General features: G+C 37.9%; 1 protein-coding gene across 1 annotated transcript; it reads right to left on the bottom strand.

The window, feature by feature from the left end:
• Positions 1-581: 581 nt before the first annotated feature.
• LOC307143089 (uncharacterized protein) lies at positions 582-14,214 on the bottom strand. Its single transcript, XM_079844374.1, has 6 exons — positions 13,959-14,214; positions 13,221-13,675; positions 10,848-10,912; positions 4,420-4,536; positions 1,690-3,550; positions 582-1,548 (listed from the first exon to the last, which is right to left on the bottom strand). The coding sequence occupies exons 1-5, from the start codon at positions 14,137-14,139 to the stop codon at positions 3,343-3,345; spliced, it is 1,026 nt and encodes a 341-aa protein (XP_079700500.1). The 5' UTR covers positions 14,140-14,214; the 3' UTR covers positions 582-1,548; positions 1,690-3,342.
• Positions 14,215-18,305: the final 4,091 nt, after the last annotated feature.

The raw sequence follows: 18,305 nt of genomic DNA, 5'->3' as shown, positions 1-18,305 counted from the left end.
GAAATCATTCTAATGTGATTAGTTGATGCTCAAGAAACATTTATGATTATTATCAATGTTTTTTTTTCAGGATTCTTTGATGAATAAAAAGTTCACAAGAACAGAATTTATTTCAAATAAATCTTTTGTAACATTATAAATGTCTTTACTGTTATTTTTGATCAATTTAAGTCATCCTTGCTGAATAAATGTATTCATTTCTTTAAGTTCTAAACGTATTTAGCGTGCTCCATGTCAACCTTTCTCATTTTTTGTGACAACTAATCTCTATTTACTGATATGACAAGACATGCACGGGCGAGTGAGGCATGTACACAATTTCCGGCAAAATGCATCCCACCAGGACCAGGTCTAAAATATATATAAAACTTTTTATCAGTGAATCAGGTAAAGACAAAACACGTTTTGGAAGACGGACTGATGATGTATTGACTTTAAATTGTGTTAATTTTGAAAAAAGTGTCAGTGTACTTTTAATTACAATTACTGTAATGTGTAATTTTACTTTTTGCCTGGTTTTTCTTTTTCAGTTGTAAAAATGACTTTTTATACGAAGACAAAACCTCAAAAAAGAAACAAATCAGAAGACAGCATAATCTTTAATTCATATGACTTTACAGACAAGATTCACCTTTTTAACAAATCTATAAAATGAATGACTATAAAAAAATATTTATACATTGTAACAGTGAAAAGAGACCAAAGAAATTTATTAAATGAAAAAAATAATCGAGTTTGCTTAAAAAACAATAATAAATAAAGTAGTAAAATTCCTCATAAATATGCTAGCTAATAAACATTTAATATAATGCAGAAGGAACAAGCCAGATAAAATCTGGAGGCATGGCCAGCTTTTTTAAGAATAAAAAGAAGCATTGCTCTGCTTTACATAGTTAAAATGTGAGCCGTACTTGCTTCAGTTCAGAAGAAATTCAATTAGTCCTGGTGTGGAAAATGTACCATTGCAAGTGTTTTAAATGGTTAAAGAGAAATTTCTGTGGATAAACAAGGTAACGTTCTCTTGTTCTCGACAGCTCATGTTTTTGATGACACTGGATTGGACCTGTCGATTGATACATTTAAAAAATCCAGCCTTAAAATGATTTACCTTGACATTTCCAATTCAGCAAAAAATGGAAGAGACCTTCAACGGGTGCTCCTTAAGATTTCATTGTCCATGCAGAGAGATAAGAACGCATTTTTTGAAGTGTCTGTTTCTTGCACTCGAGTCAATAAACGTCTTCCCGCAGTTCTGACAGATGTGAGGTCTCTCTCCCGTGTGGATCCTGACATGTGTGTTCAGGTGGCTTGATTGTCTAAAGTTTTTCCCACAAAAGTTGCAGTGGTAGGGTTTTTCTCCAGAGTGAACTCTCAGATGTATTTTCAGCAGTCCTGGTGAGCTGAATCTTCTGCGGCACACGACACACAAATACTCTCCTGTACCGTGTGGATTTCCGTGAACATCGTGATGCGGCGGGTAACTTTCAGACAGTTCCTCTTCATGCTGAACGTCTTCCAAACAAATGTCAGCCAGGTTTGTCTTGGACTCTAAAGAAGAGGCAAAATTACACTTTTACGTTTATCCTGTGCTTCTAAAAGAAAAGTAAAATGCCATGTGACAAATACTTTTTCCAAAATGTAATCAATACATTGATTTTTAATTAGCACAGTTCATTAAAATGTCCTTACGCGTTTGTGGCTGTTGTTGTTCTTCATCAAGTGCCACTTCTTCAGTGTGCTGAATCTTCTTTACTCTGTGCATTTCCTCATTTTCACTCTTATTCCTCTTGTTTCTTTCCCGCTGTGATTGCAATTTACTTGTGGGAAAAATAAATGCATGTTACTTCGATTAAAACAGCATTTACAGATTTATTGATGAGATTTATTGGGGAAAAAGCCATGTCAAGCATATTTTCATTGGGTGATTCTCACAATAATGTCCAAGTAAAATAAATATTTCTACTTGGCACATATCTAAACATCTGTACTTATTGCACACGTTATATAATATATTAATAGTTTTGTATTTTCCTAAGGTTGCTGTATGTTGACATCCATCCACCATATTTTATTATTTTCTTCTAGTGTTTTCCCCTCACTCATCACAGCAATGGCAAACAATTTGTTGCGAATGCATTTGACTTCACTCACACAGCAAAAAGAGCAAACAAACTGCATGGAACAGCTTCATTCACTTTTTTATTTCAAAATTCATAAAGAGCATAAAAAAAATCAAATACTTGGTCCATTTTCTGTAATCGAAAGTACAGTTTAAGGAAATTATTACACTGACGACATGTAATGAATGTGTATTTGATAGTATTGTTTTCAGAAACTGCATGCACGGTTTACTTTTTGTATGAAATATTTGAATTTTTGGCAGATGCTTTTAAACACATCAAAGACTATAGATAAAGAAAGATGGTTCACTCCTGTCCTATTAGTTATGAATAGGAGAAACTCCAACGCACAATATGGCGGAATTTGTCTGGCTATCACTAGACCAAGCTCAATTTAAGATTGAACATTGGTCTGGGGAGTCTGCTATTTATTTCTACTGCACAAGAGGCGTGATAAATGAGCATAAATTAAATGACTCTGTACGCAATTGGATATTCCTTCAACCAATCGGACCACAAGGTGTGATCAACGGGCAACGACCCATCGCTTCTCTATCCGTCATTCATTGTGTTAAACCCGCCAATAGCGTGCCAGGTGGATAAGCCAGTCTCTGATTGGTTCCCGCAAAAGTGTAACAGAAGCAGTAGAAATGAATGTACAGGTTTCCAGACTGAGTTGCAGGAAGAAATCAAATCGCCGGCAGATCAGGCTTGGTTTACCCAGTCTATGGCGGAATACATCCTGCCTGCTAAGTAAAAGAACCAATCGCTAATTGCAGCTGCCGAGAAGTTCCGGTTCCCATAGAAACCTGAGAATCGTGCTTAGGACTGCACATGCCCATTGGCTCGTCTAGCTTGAAAAATAAGCTTTTTAACGCTATTTGAGTATAAGAAACAACATTTATGGGACAGTTCATGTCAGATTTTGTTGCTGATTTTATGATGTTATTTAATTGTGAGTTTGTCAAGCAGTTTTTAAGATTTCAGGATTCCCCCATTCAAAAAGATAGGACTTGGTCTTGGATGCCCGAAATTGCTGTCCGGAGGCATTGCAAATATGACTGCAGTGCAGACAGAGTGAACAGAGCTTGAAAGGGACTTTTGAGCACATTAAATACATCGATTTTTATCATCAAGTGTGTTTTCTGGGAATAGTACCAATGACCTGACATTGGCTAGTGACATGCTCTACTAGCTGAGTTACACATATTTCTAAAAAACACTAATGTTGAGCAGAGGAGGTGGCCGCCACTGGCTCTGTGATGACTTGATCAATGTCTTCTTTAATGTTGTCTAAAACCTCCTGAAATGCTTTCTTTTTCCTGTATTCGGCAGAACTCCTCCTCCACTTTTTCTGTTGCCTTCTCAATTCTATTGGGCTCAGATCTTTAGCGAATTTCACTTTCCCCTGAGATTTTCGTCTTTGATATCTAAAAAATGAGAAATATCAATGAGTCAGTGTCAAGCTGATTCTAAAAAGCTCAATCTAAAGCTGATTTTCATATAAAGACCCCGTTTCTACACTGCTTCAATCATGTCACATGCTACCTGTAATGCAGTGGTTCTCAAAGTGTGGAGGCAAGATGATATTATAAGGGAGACTGCTCTATCTGACAGTTTTATTCAATATTCAGCACAGTGACAAAGCTAAAAGAACATGCAATTATGTTGAAAACTTTTCAAACGTCAAAAAAAATCAACTCTTATTAAATCACGGAAAGCTGACTGGATAATGGTAATTTATAAAAATATTTTTAAAGGGGACCTGACAAAAAAAAGTGAGAGAACCACTGCTAAATGGGGTCAGGGTGATTTTTACAAAAAAAAATATTTTGAAAGAAGTGCTCAACGCTGCATTTATTTGATCAAAAACACAGTAAAAATAGTATTTACAATTTACTATTTTAATGCATTTTAAATGTCATTTAATAAATGTATTAAATGTAATGTATTAATGTGATTCTTTTACTTAACCTTATTATTGTGCTGCTTAATATTTTTGTGGAAACCATGATACATTTTTAATCTGAATTTTTTAATAAAATAAGTAACAACAATAGCATTTATTTGAGATAGAACTCTTTTTTTAACATTTGAAATGTCTTTACTGTAATTTTTGATCAATTTACTGCCTCACTGCTGAATAAAAAAAAAATCTCACTGACCCCTAACTTTTAAACAGCAGTGTATTTATTAAGAATAAATGTTCTGTTGTTACCAAAACAAAGGATTATGTACTTGAAATGGTAATAAACTACAGTCACTCCTGAATGGTATTTCCTCATGTAAGCTGCAGTACCTCTCTCTCTCCTTTTTTCTGTATGCCTCACGAAGCTCAGGATTCCCGAACACTTTCTGCCTGTGCTTTTGGGATCTAGCATTTGCTGCAGCCTTCTTTCGCTCTTCATCGGTCAATCTAAACAACAAGAAAGATTTTACCTCAAAAAGGAACTATCATAAGTATTTGCCTCTTTAGGGCATGTGTCCCACTAGCCAACTCAAAACAAAACAACTTGGTAGGGGATGTCACACCTGCAGACTATTTCAGCAAAGATCTCACCCTTTTCTGGTCACATGTACAGATTAAAGGGTTAGTTCACACAAAAATAAAAATGAAGGGCTTAATTAATCCTATATTATGACTTTATAATGGCATTGACTGTTGCTCTGTTTTGAAGTCCATAAAAGTGCATCTATCCATCACAAAACTGCTCCACACGGCTCTGGGGGATTAATAAAGGCCTTCTGAAGCAAATCGACACATTTGTGTCAGGAAAATATCCATATTTAAAACTTTATAAAGCAAATGATCTAGCTTCCGGTGAATCGCCTTCCATATTCAACTTACGGAAAAAGTGTAGCGCCCGCGCCTCTCGCAGTTCAAAATGCTAACGCTACGTCTGACTGGTCTGCATTTTTAATATAACTCCGGTTTTATTAGTCTGAAAGAAGAATATCATATACACCTAGGATGACTTTAGGGTGAGTAAATCATGGGCTAATTTTCATTTTTGGGTGAACTAACCCTTTAAGAAAAGAGGCTGTATCAGGCTAAATCACTGCCTCTGACTTTGTCCTGTGAATGAGTGTGATTTTGTTTATCCCTCCAGATCTTGCCATAGATGCAGTGTAGGAAAACCTCTGAAAAAATATCTTGGCTACACAATCAGCATGGACAACAACCAGTGTTGCTGGGAAAAAAGTTGCCCGATCCAAGCAGGGACACTAACTTAACAGGAAGTTGACTCACTGACGCTATTCGCACCCACCTGCTGAGAGATGCGGCCACACACACCTTTGTACAGCTACAAAAACCTACCTGGAAATCTGCTGAAAAACTGGCTAGTGGAATGCCATTGTGGAATGGAGTTTGTAGTCTAGCGTGACTGACTATAATCATAATATAGCAACTTATACACTACAGTTCAAACATTTGGCGTCGGTAGGATGTGTTTTTAAAATTTATTTAGGAAGGATGCATCAAACGTGTCAGTAAATATATTTATAATGTTCCCAAATTCCATTTAAAATAAATGCTGTTCTTTTGAAAGGATTTGTTAAAAAAATTCCACAAAAATATTAAAGGGATAATTCACCCCAAAACAGGGCTGTAAAATCGATTAATCACATCTGACTTAAAAGTTTAAAGGAGAAGGAGGAAGAACAAACCCCAACCAGGAGAGACTCATCTTAAAGGGAAGGGGGATTATTCGATTAATTCGACAGCAAGAGAGATTAAACAAAAGATTAATGAAAATTGTACAAGAAATAATTGTTCAAGAAGGGTTTGAGTGTGAATTGGAAATACTGACGTAAAAAAAAATACATGAAACAGAAACATACATCCTGTGATGCAAGCATGCAACAACAGAAATATACATCATGTCTGTTAGAGAGAAACGAGTAGTGAAGGAAAACTTCCTGTCATGATCAGTAAGCTCAGATGTGCATGCAGCAAAGAAAATGTGTTTTACACTTTTGCAATGGAAATTTGTTGTGCAGGCAGCAGAGAAGATATATTTCATGCTTTGCAATTAAATTAGCTGTAACCCCTGCAAACTATAAATTGTAATGCCTCTAAAAGATCGAGGCCGAACCTCGTGATGAAGACTTTTCGCTTTTATGTTGATTTACAAGAACTGAGCTGGACGGACTCCCCCTGAAATTCCTAACCAATGGGCAGCACTCTCAACCTGAAGGTAATGACAGATCTCTTGATCTGAACAGGTTATAGAGATGTGGGTTGGAGTACTTAGTCATTTAGAGGGAATTTAGATACACACACACACACACACACACACACACACACACACACACACACACACACACACACACACACACTATATTGCCTCTACACATGAACTTTAATGACATCCCATTCTTAATCCGTAGGGTTTAATATGGAGTTGGCCCACCCTTTGCAGCTATAACAGCTTCAACTCTTCTGGGAAGGCTTTCCACAAGGCTTATGAGTGTGTTTATGGGAATCTTTGACTATTCTTCTAGAAGTGCATTTGTGAGGTCAGGATTGTTGCCAATTGTTGGGTCATTTTTGAAGTCCATAAAAGTACATCTATCCATCATATAACTGATCCACACGGCTCCGGGGGGTTAACAAAGTCCTTCTGAAGCAAAGTGGCGCGTTTGTGGAAGAAAAACATACATATTTAAACCTTTATAGACCAAAATAAATAGCTTCCGGCATCAGCGGTACGCAAGTGAAAGAGTAACTCATGACCCTTGAATCCTTGACGCATGCGTATTGACGAACGCAGAAGTGCAGAGGATAGAGCAAAACAAAACACCGGTCATAAATTAGAGTCTAAAACGAGAATTTTTAAAGAGAAATGCAGAGGATTTAAATATGGATATTTTTCTTACACAAACGCGCCACTTCGCTTCAGAAGGCCTTTATTAACTCCCCAGAGCCGTGTGGAGCAGTTATATGATGGATAGATGCACTTTTATGGACTTCAAAAATGACCCAACAATTCACTGCCATTATAAAGCTTGGAAGAGCCAGGACATTTTTAATATAACTCTGATTTTATTCGTCTGAAAGAAGAATGTCATATATACCTAGGATGGCTTGAGGGTTCCTTTTTGAATACCCCATAATGACAACATAAAAGAGGTTTGTTTGAAAATACAACTGAGTATCGGGGGAAAAGGGCCTTAGTCAGGGAGATGGCCAAGAACCCGATGGTCACTCTGACAGAGCTCCAGCGTTTCTCTGTGGAGAGAGGACAACCTTCTAGGAGAACAACCATCACTGCAGCACTCCACCAATCAGGCCTGTATGGTAGAGTGGCCAGATGGCACATGACAGTCCGCCTGGAGTTTGCCAAAAGGCACCAGAAGGACTCTCAGACCATGAGAAACAAAATTCTCTGGTCTGATGAAACAAAGATTGAACTCGTTGGCCTGAATGGCAAGCGTCAAGTCTGGAGGAAACCAAGCACCACTCATCCCCTGGCCAATACTATCCCTGCAGTGAAGCATGGTGGTGACAGCATCATCCTGTGAGGATGTTTTTCAGCGACAGGAACTGGGAGACTAGTCAGGATAGCAAAGTACAGAGACATCCTTGATGAAAACCTGCTCCAGAGCACTCTGAATCTCAGACTGGGGCGAAGGTTCATCTTCCAACAGGACAACGACCCTAAGCACACAGCCAAGATAACAGAGGAGTGGCTACGGGACAACTCTGTAAATGTCCTTGAGTGGCCCAGACTTGAACCCGATTGAATATCTTTGGAGAGATCTGAAAATGGCTGTGAACCGACGCTCACCATCCAACCTGATGGAGCTTGAGAGGTCCTGCAAAGAATGGGAGAAACTGACCAAAAATAGGTGTACCAAGCTTGTAGCATCATATTTTAAAAGACTTGAGGCTGTAATTGGTGCCAAAGGTGCTTCAACAAAGTATTGAACAAAGGCTGTGAATACTTATGTACAAGTAAGGTTTTTGTTTTTTTATTTGTAATAAATGTGCAAAGATTTCAGACAAACTTCTTTCACGTTGTCATTATGGGGTATTGTTTGTAGAATTGGGAGAATTTTTTTTATATTTTTTTTAATTTAATCAATTTTGGAAAAAGGCTGTAACATAATAAAACGTGGAAAAAGTGAAGCGCTGTGAATACTTTCCAGATGTATATGTTGACTGGATGTATTATATATATACACACACACAAACCTTTATGTTAGATGCGCGATTAATCGATTTTACAGTCCTACCCAAAAATTAAAATTGTCATCATTTACTCACCCTCAAGTTGTTCCAAACCTGTATGAGTTTCTTTCTTCTGTTGAACACAAAGAAGATATTTTAAAGAATGTTGGTAATCAAACAGTTGACAGTAGCCATTGACTTCCAAAAAACATACTATGGAAGTCAATGGATAACGTCAACTGTTTGATTACCAAAATTCTTTCAAATATCATTTTTTGTGTTCAACAGAAGAAACTCATTCACGGTTGGAACAACTCGATTTTTGAGTGAACTATCCCTTTAAGCAGCACAACTGTTTTCAACCTAGATAACAATAACAAATGTTTATTTAGCACCAAATCAGCATATCATATAGAATGATTTCTGAAGGATCATGTGACACTGAAGACTGGAGTAATGATGCTGAAAATTCAACTTTGTCATGACGGGAATAAATTACATTTTAAAATATATTATTATGTTATTTTAAAATTGTAATAATTCTTGTTTTACTGTATTTTTTATGCCTTGGTGAGCATAAGAAATTTCTTTCAAAAACATTTAAAAATCTTACAGACCCTAAACATTTGAATCGTAGTGTAATAATTGAATAATGTTTTGATAAAAGTATCAATAATAATAATTAATTACATTTATATAGCGCTTTTCTAGGCACTCACTCAAAGCGCTTTTTACATAGAAGGGGGAATCTCCTCAACCACCACCAATGTGCAGCATCCACCTGGATGATGCGACGGCAGCCATATTGCGCCAGTACGCCCACCACACACCAGCTGATTGGTGGAGAGGAGACTGAGGGATGATACCAATCGTATATATATATGGGGATGATTAGGAGGCCATGATGGACAGGGGCCAATGGGCACTTTTTTTTTTTTTGGCCAGGATGCCGGGGTTACACCCCTACTCTTTATCGAAGGACATCCTGGGATTTTTAATGACCACAGAGAGTCAGGACCTCGGTTTAACGTCTCATCCGAAGGACGGTGCTTGTTACAGTATAGTGTCCCCATCACTATACTGGGGCGTTAGGACCCACACAGACCACAGGGTGAGCACCCCCTGTTGGCCTCACTAACACCTCTACCAGCAGCTACCTAGTTTTCCCAATTTGGTCTCCCATCCAGGTACTAACCAGGCTCAGCCCTGCTTAGCTTCAGTGGGAATCAATTATGCTTTAACATGACGTTCTCATTGACACAATCTAGCATTCATATTACTAATTAAAGCTGTCTAACTGTGCAGTTTTCGAGAAATGTGCGCAACAGTAATGCAGAGTACACACTGCCCAATTTTAGGCCCGATTTTGACTCGCCGACAGGTTTTGCGAAATCACAGACAAATGCCCTAAATCATAGTCAAACCGCTGCTCGTGCACGTGAATGACAATCACGCAGTGTCAATTATCAAAGACGCAATTAGAGAGAATCGCAGACGATTCAAAATCCTGCTGTGTGAAATGTGTTCTGACTGAAAAATACATCGCCGATGACCTACAGCCAATGAGAGAGCAAGATACAGGGCAGCGGGAGGTTCGGGGAGGAGTTACAGACCAGAATATCAGTATTTTAATAGATATATTTACAATTCTATCAAACAGAAACACAAGCACAAACTTTGCAAAATTATTTATTTACCTCAAACTCTCTTTGCAGAACACAATCCTTGCTCCCTGTGTCTCCCCACCCATTTCCTCCGCCGTAATCTTTTTTTGTTCTTTTTCTCCTTTTCGCTGCAAATCAGCGCACAGACAATTTGGATCACAAACTTTCTGCAGTTTATCATTTTTAATAACAATTCCAGTCTCGCACGAGAACTTGCGCTGTTTACTTGTCACATGTGTTTGGTTGTGAAACGTAGTTTGCGCACCAGAGAGTGTTGTCGGTGATTCTTCCTATTGTAAAGTCATGCAGTGTGAAACCTCCTGTTTCCATTGTGCAGTGTGAACACAGCAGTGACTGAATGCTACCCCAGATAGTCATGCAGTGTGAAAAGAGCCGTGATCCGAAGAGTTTGAAAATCACGCAGTCTGAACTCTGCATAAAGAGAGTAATCCGAAAATGAGCAACCAACAGTTGTTACAGTACAGCAAAAAAAATTGATAGTAAACATGACTATGGTGTGGTGGACCAGGAAATGTTCTGATGCATATGTGAGAATCACCCAAGATGAGCACAAATTAAAAGCATCAAAAACCATTTACCAGCCACTTAAGTTTTATTTGAAAATAAAATATATTTCATTTTTGGAAACACTGTTTTTAGTACAACACTGACTGTAGGGAGCCTGAAACAATAAAGTCATATTTCATTAAGAAATTTGTATTACCACACAAACTTAGTTTAGAGCTGACAAGGGAGTGTCACATTTGAGCATTATTAGCAATGTATGACAGTCAAATGATTTGTGCCGACAAGCTAGTGCACACTTCATTTAACTAGAAGTCGACTCAAATCAGCACAGATGAAACACTAAAGAATCAATTCAAGTACCTCTCTCTTATCTGAGCCAGCTCCATCCTATGCTGCGTCAACATCTCTTGATTTCTGAAGGGCAGCTGTAAAACAACGACATCCATCAGCTCACATTTATGGATAAATGTGTCTTACAATTCAATAAAAATAATAGAAGCTTCTATAGAAGCTTGTTTAAGCCACAGAATAAAAGATAAAAAAAGGTAATTGTGAGTTCTCATCTCACAATTCTGACTTTTTTTCCTAGCAATTGCTAGGCTGACGTAGTCATACTCAGATTCTAGTCAGAATATGAGCCTGATACTGCTCCACTGGGCTGTGATTATGGGGGCGTGCTTCAGCCGAAACAGGAAAAAAAAATGCCTCTGCACTCAATTGGATAGACCAACAACCAATCAGAGCAACGGAGTAAGTGACGTATGTTGAGTGACGCATAGTTGTCAATAGAACTCAACTGCACGCACGCTGGAAGAAGTAGAAGAAGATGAGCGTAAACGATCTTTGCCGGTGTTGTAAAAATTATTTAATGATACACTGAGTCCTTACCAACACGATAGGGCTGCTCGATTATGGAAAAAATCATAATCACGATTATTTTGGTCAATATTGAAATCACGATTATGTAACACGATTATTTCACATGACTTTGGGAATGTGTTGTATTTATTAAAAATACACCTTTCAACAATTCAATTGAAATTGTAACATTTGTTGTACTTTTTGAACTATTAAAATAAATAATATAACATATATTCGAATCAAAGTATAAAAGTATTCACGTAAAAATGATAACCACAAATAAATAAGATCAACAATATGGTTCGGCTATGCTTTTCATGTACGTCTAACATTAGTTTTCAGGTACAGAAATGTATCAAATGTAAAATAACATTGCATATTTGAGTGCATAAATTAAAGATTAATCCTATTAAACTTACAAAAGCTATTCAATCAAGAGCGGTGAGTGATGTCCTTGCCTTTTGTTGTTTGACATTAAACAGACAGCAGTAAAGGCTACTGCCCCTTTAAGACCTCGCGTCTTCTTTATCGACTGTATAAAGTTCACTTAAGGCATATACAGACTATGTCTGCTAAGATACTCATCAAGATGGACATGTTGACATACGTTTTGTGTGAGTTTGTCCGTTTAAGAGCAAGACTTGAAAGAGAACTCAATATTTGCGCGCTCTCGGATGAACGCACAGAGACACATTTTCTCACAGCGCGCGCGGCTTCTCATTCTAAACCTAAACCCTAAAGCACTAAACCCGGGTGATGACGGTGAAAACGACTGGTCATATTCGAACATATGGCAGCACTCGCAATCTCGCATGCATTGAACAAAGTTTACAAAGAGAGAATTATTTGAAAAATATTAGGGGAAAAAAGGACGTTTACACTGCACCCCTGCTCTCGTCAGTTTTTGTTTCTTTATTAGATTGTCATAGGTCACTCTGTTTAATTTTCAAGTGGTTAAACAAATTCGTGATGTTCCCTTGCGTTGCAGCCACTACCATGCAGCAAATCTTAGCATGTTTCTGCTCGTCGTCTGATTCCTCGAAGCCAAACTGTTCCCAGACAACGTAGTTGGTTTTGCCTTTTTTGCTCATCAAACGCTGCTGTAACTGCCCTCCTTCTGCCATCTTTACTCGCGCCGAGTTTTTACATTCCAGCGGATGATATGCACACGAGACTCACGACCTGAGAGAGATTTGTGGGTTCGGGAGGGGCGGATGTGCGCGTGCGCGTTTCATTCAGAACGCAAGGCAAAATAATAGTTTTTTCTCGATTGTACTATTTTGGTGATCGTTGGGAGGCAAAATCGAAATCGAAATCGAAATTCGATTAATTGCACAGCCCTACAACACGATCATCATTTTTGAGCGAAATAGTAAAGGTGAATGCATATATGAACAAGTTCTCTGATTAGGATTAGAACGAATTCAACCCAAACGCTCTTTGGTGACGTTCCCTGACAATTTGATTGGTCCGAACAGCTCTGGTTCGAGCATAGTTGCTCCACAACGGACTCCAGACAGAACTTCCCTATCTCAAATGTTGTGGGCAGGTCTAGCAATTGCTAGTTATATCTCTTTTTTTCTCCAAAGTTTGATGTATAAACGTAAAAAGTCAAAATTTAATTGCAAGTTTATCTCACAATTTTGACTCTAACAATTTTCCAGTTTATATCTCGTAATTCTGTTTGTAAGTTTGCAAATGCGAGTTATAAAGTCTGAATTGCTAGATTTAAACTTGCAATTCTGAAAAAGGTAAAATTGAGAGATATAAACTCATAAAAATTCTGAATTGTGAGAAAAAGTCACAATTACCTCTTTTATATGACATAGCTATAGTCTTCCATGTTTTTTTTTTGCATATACACAGACTTACGTTAAATGTGTGTGTCTTATGTCTGGGGCCAATGTGGCCATCTTTGATTTTGCTGACATCACTGGACGCATCCCTGGCCCCTGAATCATCCAGGCCATGTCTTGTCATGTGCTGCTGTGTCTGACAGGTGATACCTGTTTCAGTATTAGTCTCAGGTTCATTCTTAATTTGAGGTGCTTGGTTAATAAATGGAAAAGAATCCTCGTTGCTGTCCATCATTTGGGTTTCAGTGTCTTTGCTGGGCATCTGGTCATGGTAAATGTCCATACAAGGCGATAAAGATGTGGATTCGTTACACACAGGAATTTGTACTTCATTCTCCTCCTGCTGTGTATAAACTTCTAGCTTCATATGCATCTCTGTATCCTTCAAGTCATGTTCAGATCTCCAATCCTCAGAAAATGCCTGGGTGTATTTCAGAGCTTGAGTCTCAGAGGAGGAGCAGGGCTGCGTTTCTATAATGAATAAACAAAAAAATAAATAAACATACTTTAGTTCTTAAAGATCATAAACGTGGAAATTATGTCATGTGTACATTAGTAAGTATATACGTGAATAACTTTATTGGCACAATCTAAACATCTCAATAAGCTACTGTATAATATATACTATTTAAATAATCATGGCTGATTCAAATGGCTGTGGTAAACGAAATATTGACTCCAACTATCGAGTTCATAAAAACCATAACATGAAAGAAATAAGTATCAGAATGAGATTTAAGGTGAAATGACTGACCAGAGTCCATCTGAACTCCTGCCTGCTGTAGTCTCCTCTTGAGCAGCTCAATCTCCTGTCTGGAGCGACACATCTCCTCATTATACTCTGAAAATATGTCTTCCACAGCCTTGAATATCTCCTGCGCAGCTAAAGTTAATCTCTCTGTCAGAAAAATGCTTAAAATCTGCAATTTAGACATTGTGCGTTTATAAAATGTCACTGAAGTCTCTATCCAGCTCTTATTTCCACACCCATAACAGATATTTCTCTTTTTGTTTGCGTTCATCCTGCGGAGCTCGATGATAATCAGCGCCACCTGCCGGTCTGGATGAGCGCTGCGAATATTAAAACATGAGCTCAAGCTGCAATACTATGGAATGCCAAGTCTAATTAAAAATAAATAAATACATAAATAAATAAATATACAAAGAAATGTAAAAAATATAACATAAATAAATAAATAAATATACATAAAAAAGAAAAAATTAATAAAATAATTATTTTAGTGCTGTCAAACGATTAAAATATTTAATCGCGATTAATCGCATTAATGTCATAGTTAACTCACAATTAATCACAATTAATCGCACATTTTTATTTATTCTAAATGTCCCTTGATTTCTTTTTGTCCCATTATTTTTTCTTATTTTAATGCTCTTATCAACATAGAAAAGTGGATCGGCTTGCTTTGTTCAAATGTTTGTTTTATTGAAAACAACATTGGCATACTTTAGTGTTCGATTTCACACCAACATTCTCACTTGGAGCAAATAATCGCTCACACAATGTAACACTGCCCATCAATAAAAGGGTGAAACAAATACTTTGTTGCACAAACAGCCCCTTCAACAGCCCTTTCTAAGGGATCAAAACAGGGTGATACAAAATAAAATTACAAAGTGCACATGCAAGGTAAACTAGGACTCCGCCTATAGTGCAGTTAAACCAGGGGTCGCCAACTAGCGGACTCCGGTCCGAATCCGGACCGCGAAGCCTTTTGACGTAATGAAACAGTTAACGTTGCAATGCTCAGTTACTACCCAGACGCGCGGTCAAGCATGCAGTGAAGAAGAGACTGATGGTGCGTTCACACCGGACGCGAATGACGCGACATGCACGCCGCTTAATCCGCGCCGCAGAATGTCTATTTGCGTCTTTGCATTGACTTAAATCACTCGCGCAAAACGCTTCATTCGCGTCTGGTGTCAGAGCAGAAAGCAGCGCTCAAGACAAGCACTTTTAGTTGAAGACCCCTGAGTTAAACCATGGCTTAATACGTTTCTCATTTCGGCGTCTCACGCTTGCCATCCACGTCTAATCTTTTAATGGCCCAAACGAGTGCGGGCAGCCGCAGCGTGCCTGATGTTTTGTTTCCGGTCTAGCTACATCCGGAGTGGTGTTGTAGTTTTTCTAACGTTACTAGTTGTTGCAACAGCATGTGAAAAAACTACAAAGTTTGTTAGACCAAAAAGAACGTTAATCTCGCGATAAAAAAATTGACGCCGTTAAAATAGGTTTGCGTTAACGTCGTTAATAACGCGTTTAACTGACAGCACTAAATTATTTATTTATTTATTTATACATTTCTTTATTTTTACATTTATGTATTTATACATTTCTTTATTTTTACATGTCATGAACTGGCTTTTTTATTTTATTTATACTGTTGTGCGAGGTCAATTTATGACGTTTGTGTGTTTTTTACATTCAAAAACATCATAATGAATAAGTAATAGGCTATTTTCTACCCTGGTTTTGAGGCGCTCCCCTGGAACACTCGGTTTTTATGGGCGTTCCGCACTGAAGATATGGAAGTAAATGCCCACGGCTAGAATTGGATAAGATTTCTATATATAATCGACTTCAGCTCCCCTGTCAGTACATGTGTGAATTGTTTTGAAAGCGTGTGGGAAAACAGCAACCGGAATGAATTGCCCAAAGGGCTCGCAAAATGTCTTTATCAAACAAACACAATGATTTATCGCTCATCCGCCCGTGATTGATTGGAATGTTATTTTTTTTTTATTACTTGGCATGCCCGATCATCTCACTGCAGAGTCAGACAAATCAGCATGTTCTAAACTTCCACGATTGTATTTTTCCTTCAAATATCAAGTCAAGAGAGTGAACAACGCACATCAAGAAAGGAATGTTACTTCACTATTTAAGAGTGTCCGTCGGCAGGCCGGGCTTAGGTTTTGGTAGCCCATCTGGAAAACACATAGCCCCGGGACGTTGGGCTTTGCGAGCCCTGGCCCATACATGTCCGAGTCTAATCCCGATTGTAATGAACCAAGAACACCACAAATAAAGGATTCTCCAGCCTGTGACAGCGTGCTAAGGTATGTTCTGTTAGACATGTAGACATAATCAATACAATCTGTAACAATGCAATACTATCACATATTAAAAAAAAAGTTTACTCACATTAGTGTGTTGCTTCATTCATTCATGTAATCTCATCCTGCCTGCAAATCCAGTCTCTTGTTTACAAAAGAATCCGTGGTTAAATGAAGGAACAAACGCGCAATGTCTTTCTCACGTAAGCTGGATATTCATTAAAAAATAAAGTTCATCCATGCATTCATAATACTAGAATCCGAATGAAGCATATACTGCATGTTTATTGCTTAGAAGTTAGATCCGGTTTAGCTCTATGTAGGCCTATGTCATGTCTGTGGCACGAGTCAGTAGGCGGGGCTACAGAATCAGGCGTTGTTCTTCTTCTGCTGAGGCGGCGCTTCACCACACGATGATGTCAAGTTGTGGCATATTCTGAAATCGATCGTTTGCTGGGCCTGGTGTCAATAAAAGCTTTTCTTTGACTCACAAGGAAGTTTTCAGCTCTGAAACTTACAGGATATTCTTGTATTTCCATGACCTTTTATATATCAAAAGCTCAAGGGAAAGTTAATTTCTAAATTCATGGCCCCTTTAAAGCTCCTGGACAGATGAACTTGAAACATGAAATAATGCATATAATCAAGGTGCTGATAAATTAGATGTTTAGTGACATGCGTGTAAAATGTTAAATAACGTACGTTTACAGTGAAGTCTATTGGTTTTTATTTTTTCTTCTTTCTTTGTTTTTACCTGTTGTTTGTTTGTCCTGTCTTTGTACTCAGCATTTATGTTGTATATGCATGTTTCCTTATGTATATTGTTTAACTTATATGTATTCTGTGTACTGTATGTATTGTACCACTAAGTCTTAAAAAAGAAAAAAATGAAAACCCACACACAGTTCCTTGTCTATCTAAATGAGGAGATTGCATAGACTTCAATTGTTTTTATATAACGCTACTGTAGGTATAAATTGTGTAACACAAGCCTTACCCAGTGGCGCCAAATAACTAAAAATCAAGGTATGGCAAGTTCATATGACCTCATCCAATCTAACAATATCACGTAACAATATCAATTCAATTATATGCAGAACAACAGATGAGAAAAAGACAAAGCTGCAGTTAAACATTAACCAACAGCATCAACCGATTTAAAAAATAATCACATGGAAATAACTTGGCAGATAATAGGCAGCTGCTAAAAAATTAATTAATTAAAAAAGGGGGAAAACAAGTCAGCTCTTCCTTTCGATTCTACAGAAAAAAGCAGGAAATTACTTGAGATCTCATAATAGTTAGGTGAATTAGATTTTTTTATTTTATTAGATAGAAACCTAGGAGCAGTTTGTTTAAGAAGCATAAAACACTGCCATGTCGCAAGGATACGATGGCTTTTATGTTTTTATAGTTTATTTACCCTTTCACACCTTATTTTTCCGTGATTTTCTTCTCAACTGATGCACCTTCCCCACACACAGCCTAACCTTAAAGGGTTAGTTCACCCAAAAATGAAAATTCTGTCATTAATTATTTACCCTCATGTCGTTCGACACCCGTCAGACCTCCATTCATCTTCGGAACAGAAATGAAGATATTTTAGTTGAAATCTGATGGCTCTGAAAGGCCTCCATTGACACAATGGCACGGTTCACTCTCAAGACCCTTAAAAGGTACTAAAGACGTCGTTACAAAGTCCATCTCACTACAGTGGTTCTAAAATAACTTTATGAATCGGCGACAATAGTTTTTGTGCGCAAAAAAACCCTAAATAACGACTTACATAGTGATGACGATTTCAAAACAAGGCATCATGAAGCTTCGAAGCGTTATGAATCAGTGAGCCGAATGACGATTCGGATCGCGTGTCAAACCGCCAAACTGCTGAAATTTGGCGATTCAAACCTCTGAATCGACTCGCTGATCATGACTCCAACATGCCTTGTTACCACTGTGCAGGCTGGTGGTGGTGGTGTAATGGTGTGGGGGATGTTTTCTTGGCACACTTTAGGCCCCTTAGTGC

Source organism: Gobio gobio, assembly GCF_949357685.1.
Source record: "Gobio gobio genome assembly, chromosome: 19".
NCBI classification, from domain to species: domain Eukaryota; kingdom Metazoa; phylum Chordata; class Actinopteri; order Cypriniformes; family Gobionidae; genus Gobio; species Gobio gobio.
The sequence above is the reverse complement of the archived record's forward strand: the minus strand, read 5'-3'. Positions and strand labels throughout refer to the sequence as shown.

Coding starts and splice junctions, on each gene's coding strand:
- LOC307143089 (XM_079844374.1), bottom strand. CDS start 14,139: ATGTCTAAATTGCAGATTTTAAGCATTTTTCTGACAGAGAGATTAACT. Junction 13,676..13,958: donor AGGAGTTCAGATGGACTCTG/GTCAGTCATTTC, acceptor TATTCATTATAG/AAACGCAGCCCTGCTCCTCC. Junction 10,913..13,220: donor ATAAGACACACACATTTAAC/GTAAGTCTGTGT, acceptor GTTGTTTTACAG/CTGCCCTTCAGAAATCAAGA.